General features: G+C 46.9%; 1 protein-coding gene across 1 annotated transcript in view; it reads left to right on the plus strand.

Moving 5' to 3' along the window:
* Positions 1-592: 592 nt before the first annotated feature.
* Positions 593-22,547, plus strand: part of IL16 (interleukin 16) — a 113,912-nt gene continuing 91,957 nt past the window's right edge. The window contains exon 1 of the mRNA XM_081230119.1: positions 593-726. Coding sequence (XP_081086245.1) covers positions 687-726 — 40 coding nt within the window. The 5' untranslated portion in view covers positions 593-686. The remainder of the gene's footprint in view (positions 727-22,547) is intronic.

Genomic DNA, 22,547 nt, shown 5'->3' on the forward strand with positions numbered 1-22,547 from the left:
AACAGGCACTGTGTTTGTGTGCGGCGTGTGTAAAGGAGAAAATGAATCACTTCGACTTTGGGCAAAAGGACTGGAGGTGTCGTGTTTGTCCTTCGCAATTACATAAACACATCAGAACCCATTAAAAAGAATAAAAAGATGTAGGGTGGGGAGGGGGAAAGCCGCGTTGAGGGCTTGGGATGATCTAACAAGTTTAGCACATTTCCCATACGTTCGATCTCAGAGAGCGTGTTCTGCCCGCTCACGACAGACTCCGAGGCCAAGGGAAAGTTTGAGGTTTTACATTTCTGTTTGTGGTACCGGAAAAGGCTTATGATCTGAGGGCTTGATTCAGTGAAATAACATCGCCTTCTACACATTTGCTTCGCAAGGAGGGCAGGAGTTGGAAGCGACCGTTTTGAGATGTTAAGGATTTGCTGGCAGAGGGAAAGGGATTTTTTTTCCTCCCTCCCTGACGAGGAAAAACAGTTCTAACGAGGAGTTACTTTGTAAATTTAACTCCCATTCAAATACTCCCAGCCCTAGAAGCTGCCGTTGATCCCCCGCGACTTTTTTTTTTTTTTAACATCATTGTTAGAGTATAATTGCTTTACAATGGTGTGTTAGTTTCTGGTTTATAACAAAGTGAATCAGTTATACTCAGAAGGGACCGGTCACGGCGCTCCCTCATCCCTGGAGCCCCCGTCATGAGTTTGCAGAAGAGACTCTTCCCTGGAAGGGAGAATGGTGAGTGAGGTTGCTTCTCAGGGGCTTCACGGGGAGGTGAGGATGGAGGCTTTGACTCTTCTTTTGGACACAGAGAGGTGGAAACCTAGGGAAGCATAATTTTGCTTATGCCGTGTGGTGTGGTGTGGTGTGTGTGTGTGTGTGTGTGTGTGCACGTGTGTGGTGCAGCGGGACACAGCCCCTCCCAGTCTGTCTGCGTTGTCCTCACAGAGGCTGGCTGAATGCTCACTAGGCTGCTTGGTGGAGGGGTGAGAGGTGGATGTATCACAGGACCCCCAAGGGGTATGAGAGTGAGCCCTGGCCAGGGCAGCTGCTTTCTACCTGCCCATTTTTCCTCTGTGAGTGGTCCTGGCAACGCTCAGGGGGTGGGGATATCAATATCTAAATGCCCAAAGCTGTCAGGGTCCCCATGGCTGGGCTCCGCTACTAGCAGGATGCAGAACAGAAGGGGGAGCTGCTCAGCACCTGGGGGAGACCGGGGAGCAGGTCTCTGGAGCAGGGGGCCCCCGGAGCCTCATGGATCTGAGCCCTGGGAGGGGCGCCAGGTACCCTGGCCAGACTCCCTGCCTTGCTGCTGGTACAGCCCCATGGATCAGATCATTTCTTATGACAACCTCCTTCTTTTGCTCCAGAAGCATAAACAAACAGGCATCAGGGAAAAGGATTTTAACCCCTCAGCCCAGCTTTTAAAGTCAACACTTGGCAAAACTTCAGGTCTGTCGTAACTTTGGCATAAGAGAATAAACACGTGGTTTTCTTTAAAACGGAGAGCAAGGCAAGTCAAAGGCACATTCTGACTTTTTCTGCTCCAGGAAGATATGATAAAGATGGCTAGAACCCTGGGATCCATTTGGTTAGGTTCTATTAAAGAATTCTCTGAATTCTGAAGAAAGGCAGTGGAGCACAGGGGCCAAGAACCCAGGCTGTGGGGTCTGGCTACCGGGGACGGAATCTTGGCTCTGAGATGAACAGGCTAGTTGGTGTGGGGAAAGGTATTTAACCTCGCTATGGCTCAGTTTCCTGCTCTGCAAAACAGGGGTCATAAATTCCTACCACACAGGACTATAGAAGCAGTAAATGAGATGAAGCTGGTGAAATGGCCTGAGCACCATCTGTGCGATACAGAGAACGTTTCAGCCCCCAAAGCAGTTGCTCCCCTGTTCCCCTGTCGTGACACAGGAACCCTCACAGAGCACCCAGCCCTTGGGGATGAAAGAAGGAGTTCTCGAGGGTCCCAAGTGGCCATGTCCTCCCTCTCTTGCAGAAGGTGGGCCAAGCTTCCGAGATAAAGTACAGGATGCATTTTCTTACACTGGGGAATCTTTGAGGACTGGACTTGACCTGGTATTTAGTAGGTGCTTGATGTTTGCTGAAACCATTTTATTCATTTTTATTTCCATGGGGTCCTGCCACTTCCTGTCCCTGGCTGCATCACCATCTTTGGTTGGGTTTCCCTGGTGCGTGTAGCAAGTTCACTGGAGAGTGTCCTTGGGCACCTGGGAGGGGTGAGGGAAGCCGAACTGGACAGAGGGAGGAGCTGGGCTGCTGCAACACAAGCCTCAGCCAATCCAGCTGATCCCATGGGGCTTTGTACCCTTGCAATGACCCATCACTGCATGTGGGCTGCCCTGGGGAGAGGCCGCTGCCTTCAGCTGAGGGTAAGTCCTGGAGAGAGGTTCCGCTCTGAGCTGTCCCAGGCAACCTGTGTGCCAGCTGTGGGAATGAGTACTCAGTCCTGGGGCAACAATCCACAGCATCACTCCTCGACGGTGATCAAGTCCCTTCTTTCCTGAGTTCAGCAGCTGGAAGGTTGGGGGTTCAATGCACGGACACCTGTTCAGTTACATTCTTACACAGCACTGTGACCTTGGATAAGCCCCTTCCCGTATCCAGGGCTCACTGTCGCTGTCTGTAAGGTGGATGGAAGGTGTTTAGGAGAGATGGTCTCTAAGAACCCTTCCAGCGCTGCCTTTCCCCACGTGCAGATTCTGAGCATGTGACAAGGTGGTTGGTTGTACCCCCAGCAATAGTCGGGTCACGTGATCTCCTCCACAGGTGCCCCCGTTCCTTCCGGCAGAAAAATGGAATCAAGATATACCTGGGGGCCCTTGTGAGTCCCCATGGCCAGCTGTCAGCAGGGAGGGGCCGGGCCTGTGAGATGCAGAGGGAGGGTCTGTGTAGGGCTGGAGGGCAGGGGGTGGGGTTTGAGGAGAATTCTGCTGTGCTTTCTCCCACCTCACCCCTGCTGTTCTCCCCAAAACAAAGTAAAATCACATTGGATGCTGCCATCCATCTTTAATGGTAAAGAGGTATATAATGTTGCCTGGGACAGGCATGGATGTAGCTGGCTTTATTTTATTGCCTTTCCCACCCCACCACCAATTTTCTATTTATCTTTCAATCTACAAAGAGTGAAGTCACTATCTCAAACACTTGGAATTCATTCTCAACAGATTATTTATTTAGAGCAGTCTGTGCTTCGGGCATCGTGCTGGGCTCTGATGATATGATGGGAGACTTGAGATAAACAATCATACAAGCATCAATATAATGACAAGAGGGTTAGTTTTTTTTTTTTTTTGGAGTATAGTTGCTTTACAATGTTGTGTTAGTTTCTGCTGTACAGCAAAGTGAATCAGCCACACATATACATATATCCCTTCTTTTGTGGATTTCCTTCCCATTTAGGTCACCACAGAGCACTGAGTAGAGATCCCTGTGCTTTACAGTAGGTTCTTATCAGTTATCTATTTTATACATAGTAGTGTATATATGTCAGTCCCAATCTCCCAATCCATCCCACCCCCACTTTCCCCCCTTGCTCTCTACGTCTGTGTCTCTATTTCTGCTTTGCAAATAAGTTCATCGGTACCATTTTTCTAGATTCCACACACATATGTGTTAATTTACAATATTTGTTTTTCTCTTTCTGACTGACTTCACTCTGTATGACAGACCAAAGAGGGTTAGTTGCAATGAGAGGCTCTAACCAGGGAACCGGCCTAGTCTAGTGGTCAGGGTGGGCCTCCCTGAGGAGGTGCCCTTTGAGCTGTGTGCAGGTGTGTGGGAATGAGGTCAGGTGCAGAGGTAGGGAAGCAAGCTCTAGGTAAAGAGAACAGCGTGCCGAAGAATAAGGATGAGAAAAGAGAACTGTCTCAAATCTTACGAGCTTAACTTTGTCACTGTGAGCTTTGTAAGCATCCTTCCATCCAGTCTGTTTTCCTTGCAGAATCTTTTAAAAAATCATCCTGGTGACTTGTTAGCTCAGGGGAAAAGAGATTTTGCTGGTGAGGCCAGGTCTCCACAGCCCTCTCTCCGTGTGTCAGCCGTTTCTCTCTGTTCCCCACATCTGGTGGCCAGCCCCCGAGGGTGCCTCCTGGAAATCCCTCTGCAAATACCAGCACCTCCCTCCACCTGGGCGCTTTCAGCACCAGGCGCTGATTTAGGACCCTGATGGGCACGGACTCACTGCATCTTCCTCCCACAACCCTATGAGGCCAATGCCTTGCCTTTATCGTACAGGTAAGCAAAAATGAGGCCTGGGGAGCTTATCCGAATGGTAAGTGGCAGGACTGAGATTTGAACCCAGGGCAGGTATGTTTCATTCTAAAGCTTGAGTTCTTAGCATGTGGCTGAAAAATAACAATAGTGATCCTGAGGTACATACAGACTGATTTCCGTGCTGACGTTTCCACTTGGGGTTAGGGTTCTCAGTTCCTGCGAAGTTTTCAGAACCATCACCATTATGGCCCCCACATTATCGACTCTTTAGCTTGCTTTCAGTTGCATTTTTTCCGAAATCTTATTATTAAAAACATTCAAACATACAGGAAGGTGGAAAGAACTGTAGTCAGCAAGCACATACCCACTATCTAGCTTCTACAAGTAACACTTCTTTTGCCTTCTCACGTGACCATCCTCCCCTCTATCCATCCACACATGCATCCATCTTATTTTTTGAATATATTTCCAAATAAGTTTCAGGCACCACTGCACTTCACTTCTAAACAGTTCAGCATGTATGTAATGAAATCAAGTTCAGGATTTGACTACTATTCTTCTTTTAGGTAAAATTTACACACAGTGAAATGTACATATCTTATGTGCACCATTTGATTAATTTTTTTTTTTTTTTTTTTTTTTTTGCGGTATGCGGGCCTCTCACTGCTGTGGCCTCTCCCGCTGTGGAGCGCAGGCTCCAGACGCGTAGGCTCAGCCGCCAAGGCTCACGGGCCTAGCCACTCCGCGGCATGTGGGATCTTTCTGGACAGGGATACGAACCTGTGTCCCCTGCATCGGCAGGCGGACTCTCAACCCCTGCGCCACCAGGGAAGCCCCCATTTGATTAATTTTGACAAATAGATACACCTGTGTAAGACAAACTCTTAGCATGGTGGGAACATTATTCTTACCCCAGAAAGCTCTTCCATGCCCCTTCTCAGTTGCTTTCAGTTTTTCCTAATAATATATAACATGTCACTAGATTTAAGGGCCTGGTTTAATAAAGTACAGAACTTGCTTTGTCCTGCTTTGGCCGTGAGGGCAGAACCCTTGGTGGTAAAGGCTCCCAAGTCTGCTGGGGAGGCCTCACAATGGGTTCAAGTGCAGATTTTGGCTGGGGTTTTGGGAGAAGGGGACAGCACAAGCAGAAGGTTTTGGGGAGCTGAGGCGAAGCAGATATAGTTAGTGGTGCAGACTGGGCATGGGCTTAGGTTGGGGCTCTGGGGTCTGTCAGTGGGTTTAGGCACAGGCCAGGATGGAGGAGATGGGGCAGGTGCCCTTTCATGGGAACTGGACCCTGGGGAGAACCATGCCAAGGCTCTGTATATACTCGTGTGTCCTAGGGCCTCACGGGGGTTCCCCACGGGGTCAGGGTGAGAGGGACCAAGCTGTTTTCACTGGGGCTGCCTTATATTTCCTGATGCAGTCCAGACGGGTCCAGGAATTGGAGCCAGTATGTGCATCTGTCACTGGGAAAATGGACACAGAAGAAACCAAAATGGGTACCATGCAGTGTAGTGCGGATATGTTTCGAGCGTCTGAACAGCTGTGATGGAATGAGATGGAAATGGAGAGGGTCCAGATGCAGGGACTTGTGGCTCCTGCACCCTGCATTCTGTCCTTCCCACTGTGGATGGCGTCTGGGGCATCGCGGGCAGAGTGCTCTTGAAGGAAGGCAGCGCTGAAACTTGTGGAAACACCACCACACATCACGCAGTGACAGCATTCTTATTTAAGTCTTATAATCACACATGTTACAAAGGAGACAACTGCAGCTCAGAAGGGGGCATGGCTTATCCCAGGTCACACAGCCAGTCAGCAGCAGCCTCGTGGTAAGAGCTCAGGCCTCTGGACTCCTGGACCAGTGCTCTTCCCGCACATACCCTGCGGTGGTGCGCATATGCATACCTGGGCATGCAGTCAGTTAACATCCGTCTGTCTCTACGTCTATATTATATCTGCGGCTATGCATCTGACCACAAAGATCCCTCTCTCCCTCCTTCCTCCTGCCTTTTTAACCTGTTTCTTTTCTCCTTCTCATCTCTTCCTCTAACAGGTATTTAACATCCACTTTGTGCCAGGGACTGTGTAGGGCGAGAGAGAGAGAGAGAGAGAGAGAGAGAGAGAGGAGACACAGTCCCTGGCATCAAGGATCTCACAGTTACCGGGTAAGACCCAGACGAGAGAGCTTTGCGTGTACAGAAGAGCAGCTCCTTTTTCCATTCATCTGTTGATGGACATTTAGGTTGCTTCCATGTCCTGGCTCTATGTGGTACATACATACAATGGAATATTACTCAGCCATAAAAAGGAACGAAATCGGGTCATTTGTAGAGATGTAAATGGACCTAGAGAGTGTCATACAGAGTGAAGTAAGTCCGAAAGAGAAAAACAAAGATCGTATATTAACGCATATATGTGGAATCTAGAAAAATGGTACAGATGATCTTATTCGCAAAGCAGAAATAGAGACGTAGAGAACAAACATATGGATACCAAGGAGGAACGTGGGGTGTGGGAGGAATTGGGAGACTGGGATCGACACATATACACTCTTGATACCATGTATAAAATAGATAACTAATGAGGACCTACTGCATAGCACAGGGAATTCTACTCAATGCACCGTGGTGACCTAAATGGGAAGGAAATAAAAAAGAGGGGATATATGTATAGGTATGGCTGATTCACTTTGCTGTACAGCAGAAACTAACACAACATTGTAAAGCAACTATACTCCAATAAAAATTAATTAAAAAAAAAAGAAATTGCATTCTCCTCTCCACCGCCCCCACCCCCCCAAAAAGAAAGGCAGCTCCTAATTCCATCAGTGAGTTGGGAGGGAGGTATCAGGGAAGACTTCCTGGAGGAGATGACTCTGAACCAAACCTTGAAAAACACAGGAGAGCTGGCCAGGAAGCAGGGGCTCTGGGAGTTAGAGAGCGCAATGTGTGCCGAGGCGCGGAGGTGGGAGAAGGCACAAAGAGTCTGGAGGAACTTCAAGTCAAGGGAGACAAGTCTGTGACCTCGGGCAGGGACTGAAAATTTTTACTTATTGAGTCAGTCCTGTCATGACAATAACAAACGAAGAAAAGAAAGCAGGGATTTCTTCAAATTTAAAAATGTTGCTTTCTGATGCAAGGCAGGAAGCGGCATTCCTCAGATAACTGTGTGGGCAGGACTGCAGGAGGGGGACTGGCAGCCTCCCCGGCTGGCCAGGCTTGCTCCACCTCGGCTCGCCCGCCCCTTGTCCTGTGTGAACACGCTCTGGAGGGGGCCGGGCCCCCCGGCTGGGGGAGCTCCGGCATCCTGTAAGAGCCAGAAAAGACGGGGCACTTGACTGTCTCTACACCCTTGGACCGAACACAGGGTTCCTGCCAAAATCTTACCGAGCGGAAACATCCCCAGCGCCCTCTCCTCCCCCTGGGTGTGTCATGCATTAATACCTGGCCTTTTCTTGTGACCTGGTGAAGGGGAAGCATGCTGTGCAAACCATCCTGATCTTGACCTTGAAAAAGTCTCGCCCAGACACCAATCCTCCCCTCCTGGTTTGGTGTTTAACCCTTTCTCAACCTCCCAGCCATGTGACTGCACTGCCAGGGATGGATAGGGATTTCCAGATTGCTCAACTTGCAACGGTTTATTTATTCAACATTTATTCCAAGGGCCAGGATTGCCTGGACTTTGTTGTCAGATAACCTTGGGTTCAAAGGCTGGCTCCGTGCCTTGGGAAAGCCATTTTAGGGCCCGTGCTTCCTCTTTCTCCCTACCTCGTCTGGAAAATAGGGATAAGGAATAGCACCAACCCTACAATTAGAGCTGGGAGATAGATGCCGCATTGTCAGTACTTAGTGCAGTGTCTGTCTTAGTCACAGCAAGTGCTGCACAAATGACACTTGTTCCTATTATTATTATTATTACTATTTTTGTCCGCACCACGCAGCATGAGGGATGTCAGTTCCCCGGCCAGAGATCGAACCTGTGCCCCCTGCAGTGGATGCTCCGAGTCTCACCAGTGGACCGCCAGGGAAGTCCCAGTTGTTACTATTATTCATCAGTCAAGGTTCCGTATCTCCAAGTGTTTTTCTTCATCCCACAGCTATGAATGAAACCGAGTGACTCTGCTTGTCCAATCCAAAGGGTCATTGGTGCTCTCAGAAATGAACTCTTTTCCCTTGCAGAGAACATTCTCACCCTGTCCCCATCAGTGACCTTGAGAGACTAGGAGAGAGGGTGTGAATATGTTTTTTAAGTTCCGTCTAAATCTGAGACTAATCACATAAATTAGATGAAGAAAATGTCTGCCAGAGCTCTCTGTAAACGCCACAATACAAACGAGTGTAGAAGCTCATTACATGGCATTAGTCATTTATTTATTCATTCGGTTTGGGGTTGATTCATTCAGTAAGTGTTTACTGAGCCCTTCTGGACCAGGCATGTCCTAGGACTGGAGACCCTGCAGTGAACAAAGCTGGTGAATTCCTGTTTGGGGTGCTTGACCGTAGATGGGGCACAGAGGCACAGACTAGAGACCGAATAGACTACAAGACACCTTCAGATGGTGACGAGTTCTATGAAGAAAAGGAGACGTGATGGGGAGTAGCTGGGGCCTAGTGTAGACAGGGTGGAGAGGAAAGGCCACATTTAAGATATCAAGGCAGGAAGGAGACAGCCATAGGAAGATCTGGAAGTGGGAAATTCCTGGAAGAGGAAACATCTTGGACAAAAGCCTTAGAGTGACATGGGCTTGGCTTGTTCAGGAAAGGGGAGACTAAGAGGGGCAAGACCATGTAAGTCTATCCCGACGTGGTAAAGAATTTGGACTTTATTTTGAAAAAGCAATGCAAAGCCTTGGGGAGGAGTAATGGGTGGGCCCCAGGGCTTTTAAGGGCAGTGGCACACTGCTCTGCATGACACAGTAATGGTAGATACGTGATGTTATGCATTTGTCAAAGCCCATAGAATATGCAACCCAGAGAGTGAACCCTGAGGTAACCTGTGGAATTTAGTTAATTACAACGTCTCAGTATTGATTTATCAATTGTAAGAATGTGCCACATTAATGCAGGATGTTAATAATAGGAGAGACCATGAGTGGAGCATAAAGGAACACTGTACTTTCTGTGCAATTTTTCTGTAAACTTAACACTGCTCTAAAAAAAAAAAATCCTTTTTTTTTTTTTTTTTCTGGTACGCGGGCCTCTCACTGCTGTGGCCTCTCCCGTTGTGGAGCACAGGCTCCGGACGCGCAGGCTCAGCGGCCATGGCTCACGGGCCCAGCCATTCCGCGGCATGTGGGATCTTCCCGGACCGGGGCACGAACCCATGTCCCCTGCATCGGCAGGCGGACTCTCAACCGCTGCGCCACCAGGGAAGCCCCCTCTTTTTTTTAAATAATAAAAAAATTGTTTCAAAAAGCAGTGCAAAGTCCTAGCAGGGTTTTATGTAGATGAGTGCCATGATCCATTTTATATTTTCAAAAAACCTACCTGGTTATTGTATGGAAATAGATTATGGAGGCCCAGTGAGAAAGGTGAGTGTGGTAATCAGGCAAGAGGGAATGGTGGTCACGTTAGGATGGTGGCAGTGAAGACGAAGAGAAGAGGATGGATTTGGGATATCTTCTGGTAGGGCCAATGGGAATTGCTGATAAATTGGATGTGATGTGAGAAGAGAGAAGGAGGAGAGAGAAGGGGCAAATCACGAGAGAATCAGAGAGAAGGAGGAATCCGGATCGGAGGGCTTATCCTGGCAGGCACTTTCCTGAGAGCTTTACAGTCATTACCACATTTAGTCTTACAGCAACCCTGTGTGGTAGGTCCTAGTGCAATAACCGTCCAATGGATGGCTAAGCCAGTCCCCAGAGAGGTGTCCCTTCTTGCCCATAATCACGCACCTGGCCAGGGACAGACGTGAGACATGAATCCAGGAATTCTGGCTTCAGAGCCTGTGTTCCTAACTCCTTGATATGGTTTTGTTTTGTTTTGTTTGTTTGTTTTGCTTGTGCAAATGAGTGGGTGATGATGGCGACTACCAAAATATGGAAGCCTGGGAGGAATAGATTTTATGGGGGAAATCAAGAGTACTGTTTGATGACATAAATTCTGAAATACCTGTTAAACTGTCAGAGGACATGTTAAGCAGATGGTAGGAAAAAAAGAGTTTAGAACCCAGAGGAAAGTCCAAGGCTGGGATGGGAATTTGGGAGTTGTTGGCACATGGGCTGCTCATACACGCCAATGGGACTGGCTGCAGTGGCTTGTTAGAATTGTATAGTGTATTAGTGATGAAATACTACTTTGAAAGGATACAAGCCCAGAATGGACACAGTGAGAGACAGGAAGGCCAGAGGAAGAGCAACATGGTCTATAAGGAAGTCAGCTAGACTTGTCATATAAAGCAGAACCTTTGGTTTGAATCTGCATGTAATGTAGGGTGGCAGGAAGAAAGGAAGAGCTCTGGAGGAGCAGTCAGGAGACCAGCAGTTCCTGACTGCCTGACCTTGACCAAGGCCATGCAACTTCCCTGGGCCTCAGCGTCTGCGTCCATAAACGAGGGTGTATGAAGAAATGGTAGAGTCCTGCTCTCAACCTTGTGTGATGTAAGTTGAAAGTGCTAAATGGGTCTAGGATATATTATCATTATATTATGGTGTTCCATTTCTAGTTGGAACTGTTCAATTATATTCTGCATCATGACAGTACAGTTCTCATGACCTAAAGTTCACAGCATAAGGAATCCCTGAGGATTTTCAAAGAATGCTAGATGCTCCTGCTCAGAACTCTGAGCAGGCCGGTCAGTTTGTTGGATTATTGTGCCCATTTTATGGAGGAGGAAAATGAGGCTCAGAAAAGTAAAAGGACCTGCCTCAGTTGGCAGAGCTGGCTTGTGCAGAAGCTGGGGTCTCCACCCTGCTCTGACTCCAATCTCTGCCCTCTTTATCTTGCTACTATTTGATCAGAATAGATGACCCCGTTGTGGTGTTTTAAAAAGAAAGCACTTTGCCTTTTGCCTTCTGACTATTCTGACTTGCTACAGCAAACATGTATTACTTTTGTATTTGAAAAAAAAGGGGGGAGAAGTATCAGAAGAAAATATAGACATACTTAAAAAAAATGAAAACATCACCGTATAAATAGAAGTCTTGGTATAATCCCAGAATATGCTGGCTCTCCAGGGGGACACGATGCAGGAAAGGTCTCCTGATCACATGCACTAATCCAATCCTGATGGGACATGCAGAAGTGTCTTGTCACTTTATGCCGTGATTTCCAGCACGCTCTATGTATTCTAGTTTAGGTCATTGGTTATGAAACTTTAGCAAGCCTCAGAATCCCCTGTTAAAAAGATTTCTAGGCTCCATGAGCTGGAAGGACCAACACATTGAGTGGCCTTTCCCCTGGAATGTCCACTTCCTCCCAGACCTCGCAGGCAGCTTGGCCTGTGGCTACGTCCAGGGGCTGTGAGGCTGCTCTCACACCAGCAGCTGTGTGCCCCAGAAAGGCAAGCAGCTGGTCCTAGTTGCTCCACCTCTAAAATGGGTACAAAAATAGCACCTACTTCATGGAGTTGGTGAGAGGATAAAACCAAATAAAGCGCTCATCAGAATGTCTAGTACACAAAAAGTTATCTGCATATGAGAGCCCTTCTTTATATAATTGAGAATAGAGATGCATGTGCATGTGTGTGCACACATGTGTGCGAGTAGGTGGGGGGGTCACATGGAGGTGAATTTTTTTTTTTTTTTTTGCGGTACGCGGGCCTCTCACTGCTGTGGCCTCTCCCGTTGTGGAGCACAGGCTCTGGACGCTCAGGCCCAGCGGCCATGGCTCATGGGCCCAGCCGCTCCGTGGCATGTGGGATCTTCCCGGACCGGGGCACGAACCTGTGTCCCCTGCATCGGCAGGCGGACTCTCAACCACTGCGCCACCAGGGAAGCCCTGGAGGTGAATTTTGAATGATTTTCATGCAAAGGCAAAACAGATAATGCTGCAAAGAGCACATGGTTATTTCTTTTTTATGTTTTTACTGTTTGATAATTTATGAAACATTTTTAGATACTTTATTACATTTTTGCAATATTCTTGCTATGTTATTACATTTTTGCAATATCTGTGTTGACAACATTAATGAAGAAATCCATGGATAATCGAAATTATTTTGATGGAAACTTGAACCATTTCCCTAAAGAAGTAGATACAAGAATAATTATCAGAGAGTGATGTTCTAATTCATTTAAAGCACACATTGAGCTGTGACAGATGCATGAAGGTGCCAAGGTGAGGGAGACATTTGCCCAAACCCTCAATCTCCTTGGTGTCTTGTATTCCAAAAACAAAACAAAAGCATATGGTTACTTCTCACAGCAAGAATTTGCAGAGCTGTTCGCAGGGGCTCCCTCTCCTGTTGTCTCCTTCCCTCTAAAAGCCTGCAGTGGGAGTTTTTTATTTTTTTGGCTGTGTTGGGTCTTCGTTGCTGCACGCGGGCTTTTTCTAGTTGTGGTGAGTGGGGGCTACTCTTCTGTTGTGGTGCGTGGGCTTCTCATTGCGGTGCTTTCTCTTGTTGCAGAGCATGGGCTGTAGGTGCTCGGGCTTCAGTAGCTGCAGCATGCGGGCTCTAGAGCGCAGGCTCAGTAGTTGTGGCACACGGGCTTAGTTGCTCCGCGGCATGTCGGATCTTCCCGGACCAGGGATCGAACCCGTGTCCCCTGCATTGGCAGGCGGACTCCTAACCACTATGCCACCAGGGAAGTCCCACAGTGGGAGTTTTTAATTCCATTTGGCAGATGAATAAACCAAAGCTGAGACGTGACCAAGATCCCACAGGAAGACCTTGGCCAAGCTTGGCATGTAGCTCGGGCGGGCCCCATTTCTCACCCAGGTGGGGCTCTCCCAGCTGCATCTTCTCCCCTTTCTTCAGGCACTAAATGAGCTTGCCTTTGGAGACTGTCAGGGCGCAGAGGGAAGACTCCTTTTTCTGGAACAGGTCCTGGAGGGCACTGATATGATACAGTCTCCACCATGAGGGAAACCACCCTGTGTCCGTAAAGGTCTGGGCAGGAATGAATTCACCTTCGGAGAGTGAGCAAGCATGTATCATCTGAAAATGGAGAGGCAGGGGATTTCCCTGGCGGTCCAGTGGTTAAGACTTTGCCTTCCAATGCAGGGGGTGTGGGTTCGATCCCTGGTCAGGGAGCTGTGATCCCACATGCCTCAGGGCCAAAAAAACAAAACATAAAACACAGGCAATATTGTAACAAATTCAATAAAGACTTTAAAAAAAATGGAGAGTAATATTCCATTGTATATGTGGCACATATATACACTGGAATATTACTCAGCCATAAAAAGAAACGAAATTGAGTTATTTGTAGTGAGGTGGATGGACCTAGAGTCTGTCATACAGAGTGAAGTAAGTCAGAAAGAGAAAAACAAATACCATATGCTAACACATATATATGGAATCTAAAAAAAAAAAAAACAAATGGTCATGAAGAACCTAGGGGCAAGACGAGAATAAAGACGCAGAAGTAGAGAATGGACTTGAGGACATGGGGAGGGCAAAGGGTAAGCTGGGACGAAGTGAGAGAGTGGCATGGACATATATACACTACCAAACGTAAAATAGATAGCTAGTGGGAAGCAGCCGCATAGCACAGGGAGATCAGCTCAGTGCTTTGTGACCACCTAGAGGGGTGGGATAGGGAGGGTGGGAGGGAGATACAAGAGGGAAGAGATATGGGAACATATGTATATGTATAACTGATTCACTTTGTTATAAAGCAGAAACTAACACACCATTGTAAAGCAATTATACTCCAATAAAGATGTTTAAAAAAAAATGGAGAGGCAGGAAGTGGATTCAGGTACAGGTGACAAGGCGTAGAAGGGAGGCTGTGGGGTCTGGGAAGGGCAAGGCTGCCCTCCTCACACCTGCGCTACCGGATCGCCCCCCAGCCTTTCTGCCAGTGAAACAGCCTGGGCGGTTGATCCCCGGGCCCCAGCCTTGACTACACTGCGGGTGTGAGCAGAGCAGGCAACACTGACCGAGGCCCAGGCTTCCTGCACTTTAGAAGTTACTCCACTGCGCCCCAGACTCAGCCCTGCCGTGTGGAACTGCCCCCTACACCCACTGACAAAGGCAGCTTTATCCCCAAAGTGCTTCCTTTGTGACCGTGGGCCTTGTTCCCACAGTAGTGGCTGGATCTCCAAAGCCTTGCATGGAATTCCCCGGGCTTCCTACGAGTCGCACCTACACCCTCATTAAAGCCCCCAGTCAGCCCTGAAACATCTGGTGGTGAGCAGAGGAAAGCATTTCATTTGTTAGAAGAGAGGGCCACACAGAAGTCCCAGCCTGGCATGTACAAACAGCTCACAGAGACCGTGCTTAGGAGAAATGTGTGGGATGGTCATTAAGGGGCAGATGGGTTAAATGTCACCCTTAGATCAGGCTCTCCAAGGGGACATGCGGGGGAAAAGCACTCTGGTCATGCAATGAGAATCCTGATAGGACACACAGAGCGCCTTGTCCCTTTGTGCCGTGGTTCTCAACATGCTCTACGTAAGTGAAGTCCTCGGTTCTCAAACTTGAGCAGGCACCAGATGATTCTGGAGGGCTTGCAAAAGCAGAGTGCCAGGCCGACCCCCAGAGTTTCTGATTCCGGAGGACTAGGTGAGCCTGAGAATTTGCATTTCTAGCAGAAGTTTCTATGGGCTCAAACTTGTTACATAACTTATTTTTTCCAGTGATTTCCTGGAGGCATCCCTTTTGATGCCCACAACTGGCTTGGGGACCAGACTAGCTCCTGAGAGCCAGTTTCTTATTTTAAGGACAGCCTGGCATAGAGAGGCAGCGTGATGCCATGAAAAGAGCCTGCCTGGGCTTTGGAGTTGGGTGGATCTTGATTAGACTCCTGACGTGATACCTTGCTAGCTAGGTGACCTCTGGGAAGGCGCTGGATTTTGCTGAACCAGTAGTGGGCTATGACCCAGGGTCACCAGGTCTGGCACATAGTAGGTGCTCAGTGAATCTCTGTGCAGTGACCTTTTCACCTGTAAAATGAGTATGGTAATATTTACAAGATGGACGGCGAGATACTGTGAGCTGACGTCATGCCAGGCCCTTTGGAGGCACTGTGTTTGTTACCTTCCTGCCCTCCCAGCCACTTCCAGGTTATCCAAGGAAGGCAGGGGTCAACTGGGACCCCAACGAGGAGCCTCGCTGGGCTCTGGGGTTCTGGGCGGCACTGGCCTCCTGGGTGTTCTCTGCCAGCCCAGCAGATGGTGGACTTTGTTCTGAGCTGAGCTTCCCAGCGCTGGCAGCCCGGCCTTTTTGGACCAAGCGTCTTCACACAGAGAAGTCAGATGGCTCAGGTCGGGAGTCTCCAAGTGAGCCGGTGCCAGGTTGGACACATTTGCCCTGAGTCACCTGTCCAGAGCAGGTTGTGAGAACATTGTCCGACTCACAGCATCCCAGCCATCAGCGCCTGAGATCTGATTTGAGACCAGCCTCTGAGTGAGAAAGGAGCATCCATTTCTCATTCTTTGCCGGCTCTGACCCAGGCCCGGGCCCTGGCTTTCCCGGGATAAATGGTTCCGTGGTCCCGGCTGGGCAGTTGGAGAGCAAAGCCAAGGAGGGGCCAGCCCCAGGGGCTGTGAGCAGAGAGGTAGGTGGGCCCGGGTGAGAGAAGGTCCCTCAGGCAGCGGTTCTGACCAGGTGGCAGTTAATGGACGCAGGAGACTGGCTTCTCTGACCTGCATGGGGACGGGGCCCGGTTGCTGGAACTTGGGCTCCTGTTTGGAGGCTGGGCTGGGTTGGGCAGGGGGGGAAATGGTCACTGGGGTAGGAAATCGGGTGCCACCTTTGGTTGCAGCGGGTGGGGGGAGGAAGCCGTTTGGGAGGTTGGCATGGGGAGAGGGCTGTCACTTGTCCTCGCTTTGTAGCCCTGGGAGCTTCTGGTTCTAGGATTTCCGCCTGAACAGCCAAGACCTCATCCTTGGGACTGGGGATATGGAAGGCGATGGAAGGAAGGATGGAGAGACCAGAGGAGGCCTCCCCGCTGCTCACCAGGCTTCCGCTCTCCCAGGCGGGCATGGCGCGTGGGCAGCCCTGCCACTGGCCTTGGGAAGACTGTCAGTCACTCCACTTGCTTTAGATGAGGGTCCACTTGCTTTAGACTAATTCCGCGTGGTTTCAGTCCCACGGTTGGCACTCTTTTGGTTGGTAAACCTGCTTGCTTTCTGTTGTCGGAGGACTCAGTAGACTCCTTGCTCCATGAGGACACAGCGCAGCATCCACTTCCTTCTCTTTTTTTTAAAATTTGAATTAACTAATTAGGCCACACAGCTCGCCATGCGGGATCTTCCCTGACCAGGGATGGAACCCGCTCCCCCTGCAGTGGAAGTGCGGAGTCTTAACCACTGGACCACCAAGGAAGTCCCATCCACTTCCTTCTCTTGCCAAGTGAAATTCTCCCATTTCGCGCAGAGCCCGTCCAAGGAGCCGAGCGCCAAGCCTTCCTTACCTCCCCAAGCAGCCCGGGATCCTGCCCTGTGGCTTCTTTCCCTTTCTCCAGGCTGCTGGGAAGGACAGGATGGCTCCATTCCTTTCCTCTCCTCTGTTCTCTTTTTTGACCTGCAGTTAAGTGGCGGTCAACATTTATGACCACAGTTGAGGGTACCTCCTGTATTCCACACATGACGAGGGCATGAGCTATCAGGGTGCGACAGCCCCCTCCTTGAAGCCCCGGCTATTCATTTATTCACCTCCACTGATGTTTATTAATCACCCTGAATACCCAGTCATTTCCTGTGCACTCTTCCTGCCCCAGGCTCTGTGCTAAAATCTTTTCCTGCATCATCTCATTTAAGCCTTAACAACAACCCTCAGTTAGGTAGTGTATCCCCGCAAACTGCGAGACGAGGTGACTCGCCCAGGGTCACTCAGCTAGAAAGTGGCACTGAACCCCAGCCTGTCTGACTCCAAAATCTACAATCTTAACTGCTCTGCTACATGCCTCAACAAATATTTCTAGTTCCTAAACACAAAGATGGTCATATATCCACAGGGTAAAAAAAAAAAAAAAAAAAAAAATCCGAGTTGGATTATAATTACCTACAGCAGATGTTTTCTAGTTCTTTTTATCCATGGAAACCTTTTTAGAATTGAAATCTTTCATAAACATTCATGTGTAAACAGTTTGGAGCACAATTATTCAGACTGAAGGCAGGCTAGGAGTTTGAGACCTGTCCTCTTGCCAAACTCCCCACTCCCCTTTCTGGGCCCCAGCCAGGGTACCCCCGGGGTTTGGAGGTGAAGTGGGGAGGGTGCACTTTGAAATGAAAGCCACTCACTAGCAGGATAGTGTCTTCATTCCTTAAGCACGACTGCTCAACTACGTGAATTGGCCATTTGACCCTTTCCCCCCTGCTCACACCCAGACTCCAGTGTTGCCAAGAGATCTGCTCTGATCTGAATACGGGGGGGGGGTCTTTTAGAGCTTTGTGCTTTTGCTTGTTGTTTTGTCTGCTGGAAATGCTCACTCTTCTGTCTTTCCTTCCCATGTGGAAGACCCTCATTCAGCGTTCAAGCCTCAGCTCAGGGGCCGATTCCTTGGTGACACCATCCATAAAGTCACTTCAGATGGTGGCACTTGATTCAGACCATTATTATGAAACTTCCCACACTAGGAATATTATCCATGTACACATCTGTCTTCTCTCACTGGTCGTAAAGGACCATGTCTTCATCCTTTACATCATCATTGCCTGGCACACGACGAATCTCAGAATATAGTTGTTGCAAAAATGAATGAACACTATCAACATAACAACAAAGCTAACTCTGACAATAGCACCTTATATTTGCATTGTCCATTTGGGCTGGCAACCCATTTTAATATATAAGATGTTTTTGATACTAAGACACAAATCAGTGTGAATAGCAACATACTGTTATATGCAGGGAGAAAAATACCCCCCAAGGCAAAATAAACAAACTAAGAGCTCGGACTTTGGCTAGGAGGACTTTGGCTAGGAAGGCAGCCTGAAATTAGGAATTTACTTCAAGTTCTTCTCTTGGATCCCAATTTATATAAGGACAAATCTATGTTGGTCCTGTAAGCTAAGCAAGTTATGGCAGAAGGATTGAGGTGGTCTGCATGAAAGAATGCAGAGCAGGGTGCTGAGGAAGGCTTGTGGAGGAGCAGGGTGCCTGGGTGGAAAGGCAGAGCCCATTGAGAGCTGTTATGCTTGCACACTTGGAGATGCTGGAAGAGAGTGTGTGCCTTTTGCGGAAGCAGCTCATAAGTCTGGCAGTGCCTCTGTGCAGTGCCCCAGATGCTGAGGACCACCCAGAGTGGGGATCTCCACTGGTCTTGCTTCTGGATGAGACTTGGCATGCACATCTGGGCCAGAAATGTTTCTCAGGTAGACAGCTACAGCAGCTAGGACAGGGCTGCCCTACCTAGTCGACGGGAGGTTCCCCCTCCCACCTCCCGCAAACGTGTTCTCCAAATGATCCAGAAGCTCTCTTCACTCCTGGGATGGCTGGCACTAGGGCTTCCTCCCTGCTGCTCACAGCAGCTCTCATCTGGCAAGGGAAAGCTCCAGTCAACCTGAGCCCTTCCTCAGTCTTCCATCTGCATATGAAAGATTTGAGCAGAAAATTTCAGGGTCGATCCCACCTCTCAAATCTGGAGAAGCACAGGTCTCTGAGGAAGGACGATCAAATGCACCCAAATCAACGTACACGTGAAAAGATTCAGAGGCTCAGAAGGGACCTAAATGAGGAACCAAATCACATACCCTCAAATGAAAGTACTGTAGGAAATCAGAGAAAACTTTAGAGTAGTGGTTTTCAAACATGACCCATTAGTGCACTGCAAATCAAATTAGTGGGTTGAGACCAGCTTTTTTTTTTTTAACAGAAAAAGAAGAATAGAGTTTGTCAAAATGCATCAGGTTCTTAGAAAAATCATTTAAAAATAATTTTTATTGAAGATTAGTTGATTTATAACGTTGTGTTAATTTCTGCTATACAGCAGTGTGACTCAGTTATTATTCTTTTTCATATTCTTTTCCATTATGGTTTATCACAGGATATAGTTCCCTGTGCTATATAGTAGGACCTTGTTTACCCATCCTATATATAATAGTTTGCATCTGCTAATCCCAAGCTCCCAATCCATCCCTCCCCCACCCCCTCCTCCTTGGCAACCACAAGTCTGTTCTCTATGTCTGTGAGTCTGTTTCTGTTTCGTAGATATGTTCGTTTGTGTTGTATTTTAGATTCCACATATAAGTGATATCATATTTGTCTTTTTCCTTCTGACCTACTTTGCTTAGTATGATAATCTTCAGTCCATCCATGTCACTGCAAAAGGCACTATTTCATTCTTTTTTATGGCTGAGTAATATACCATTGTATATATGTACACACCTTCTTATCCATTCATCTGTTGATGGACATTTAGGTTGTTTCCATGCCTTGGCTATAGTAAATAGTGCTGCTATGAATATTGGGGTGCATGTATCTTTTCAAATTATACTTTTGTCTGGGTATATGTCCAGGAGCGGGATTGCTGGGTCCTATGGCAACTTTATTTTTAGTTTTTTGAGGAACCTCCATACTGTTCTCCATAATGGCTGCACCAATTTAAGAAAAATCATTTTTATATTATCTTTGTCATGTTTTCACCTTATTATACCATAGTAAGTGTGTTGTTTCATAAACCTTTTTTTTTACTATTTGTATTTATTTATATATTTAAAACTATTTATATACATAGACATCTTATGTGTTTATGTGGTACATACTATGATGTAAAATGTAAATTCTTACTGTAAGTCAATATTTACAAAGTTTCAAGAACAGTACTGTAGAAAGAACATAGGGTGGGATTTGGAACGGCAGAGATGTGTTAGGAGAGCATTTTCAGCCCCAAGTATTCTTGATCTTCTCTTTCAACAAGATGGTCTTGTCCCCGTCATCCAAGGCAGGGATTCCAGACCTAAGTCAGCTATGAGGTGATCTTTCCCTTTTCCTATCCTCACCTGTCCTTAAATCGATTAGAGGGGTTTAAGCAAGGGAAAGAATTGGAAAAAGTGGGAGGCACTCTGGGCTCACGTGCCGTCCCTCTTCTCATCCTCCAAGGGTGTTCAGAGTCAATTCCAGCCACACTGCAGTGGTCTGAGCACCTGGGGCAGCTGCTGACAGAGGGAGGAGACCCATGGCCTTGACTAAGCAATGTCTGGGCACACACTTCCCCTGCACTGAGCTCTTTGTCAAAAGCAAACAGTAAAAGTGTGTGTGTGTGTGTGTGCGTGAGTGCGTGTTGTGTGTTGAGAGAAATAGAAAATAATATTAAAAGAGATGATACATACATAATCTCTTACCAAAACCGAAACCCCAAACAATCGTACACACACACACACACGTGTGTGCACACACAATGGCAGCAGTTGGACCACAAAGTCCAACAGTTCTTTTAGGCCAAAGACTCTATGATGATTTGTAGCTGTTATTTTGTTTTTCTTTGAATCTCCTCTCAGTCGACTTAGACATCATTGGATATCAGTTTAACACCCCTGCAGTTCCTTCCCCAGGAAGGGATCTTTGTTGTTTATCCAGGGGTATGTCTTGAGCATCTTTCTCAATCCAGGTCTCTTAGCAAGTAGGTCATATTTTCAGTTTGTTTGTTTTAAATTTGCTTTTTTTGTTTTGATCTTTTTTCTTTTCTAGATTGTAATTCAGTGATGTATACAAATTTATTACCAATTTATGATATTGCCACTTTGCACACAGAAGGGCACCTGGGACAGCCCTAGGTCTGGATAAGGGTGTGGTTTTAATTCAAAGAAGTGTTATCTTAAAATGGGATCTGAAGAGTGATGAAAATTTAGTGTCACCTAGGGTTATAGAGAGCAGGTGAGGCATTGGGAAGCACCTGCGCCTTGGCCGGCAGGTTAGAGAAGGCCAGGGCTGCTCAGGAGGCTAAAGGGCTTACTTGTGCAGTGGACAGAGTTCAGGAAAGGAGCAGAGTGAGATCTGAAGAGGGTGGTCGGGGCAGACCCTGCTGATGGAAGAGCAGATATTTGGGCCACAAAAGGAGGCTAACTCTCAGTTAAATCTCAATCCGTGACGGTTCTCAACAGGATTTTGAAGTAAATGATAAAAATAATTTTTAAAGAGATAATATATAATGTCCCCCAAACAACCATTTGCTCTGAACTGAGAGGTTGGAATCAGGAGGAAGTGAGAAGGATTCCCAGCACCTGTAGGGAGAGGCATCAGGTACAGTGTCTTTCTTGGAAAGGATGAAGAGGAAACATCTACGCTCAAACATCACTTTCAACAATTCTTTATGGAGCCATCCATAATATAAAAATACAATGTGAAACCTCTAATTCATTAAGGCCAAGAAGGAGTGAATGGCTTGCCTGGAAATCAAGAAAAGGAGGCAGTAAGAAGCTACAAAAAGAGAGCAAAACAAAGCATATCAGAAGGAAGACGTCTCAATTAAGATATGATATAAGGTTGTATATTAAATGTGTATAAGATATACAAAATATAGTATAAGATATAAGGTTATATATTAAAATATGAAGTCTCCCAGATTCAGCTTAAAAAAGGGAAATTAAAAAAACCCAAAGAAACAAACTCTCCCTCCCACTCCTATTATATCCCACTTGTAAGAGACATGTTTAAAACTAAATCACGTGAAGTTAAAAATAAAGTGATGGGCAAAAACCATGCAAATGCAGATTAAACGAAAGTGGGGTAGCAATGTTAATTCTGTCAGACAAAATAAAAACCGAGGCAACTGTTAAATAGATCAAGAAGTACTTTTTACAAAATGATAAAAGCACACAGTGGAGATATGAAAATCAGAGAACTTTATGCACCTAAGAAAGACATTGAAATATGTAAAATAAAAATTTTTTGAAATATATTACAACTATGGTACCAGATTTCAATGCACACAACTCTAAGCTTTTTCAGATTAATTAGACAAAAATATAAATAGTTGATGACTTATAATATTGAATATATACACATATTTTAATATCACATTTGAGTATATAAATATTTGAAACTCCAAACAGAGGAAAACCATTCTTTTCAAATGTGCACTGAACATTAAAAACATTTAGTTACATCACATACTGGCTTACAAAATAAACCTCAATAAATTCCAACAAATAAAAAATGTCCAGGGCACATCCTGTGGCCATGATGCAATTAAATTGGAATTTTCTAGTAAAAAAATTACAAGAACAAGAAGGCTAAATCTTGGAAATTTAATCAAAAGAAATTAACAA

Source organism: Mesoplodon bidens (genome assembly GCF_964165515.1).
Source record: "Mesoplodon bidens genome assembly, chromosome: 3".
In the NCBI taxonomy this organism is placed as follows: Eukaryota; Metazoa; Chordata; class Mammalia; order Artiodactyla; family Ziphiidae; genus Mesoplodon; species Mesoplodon bidens.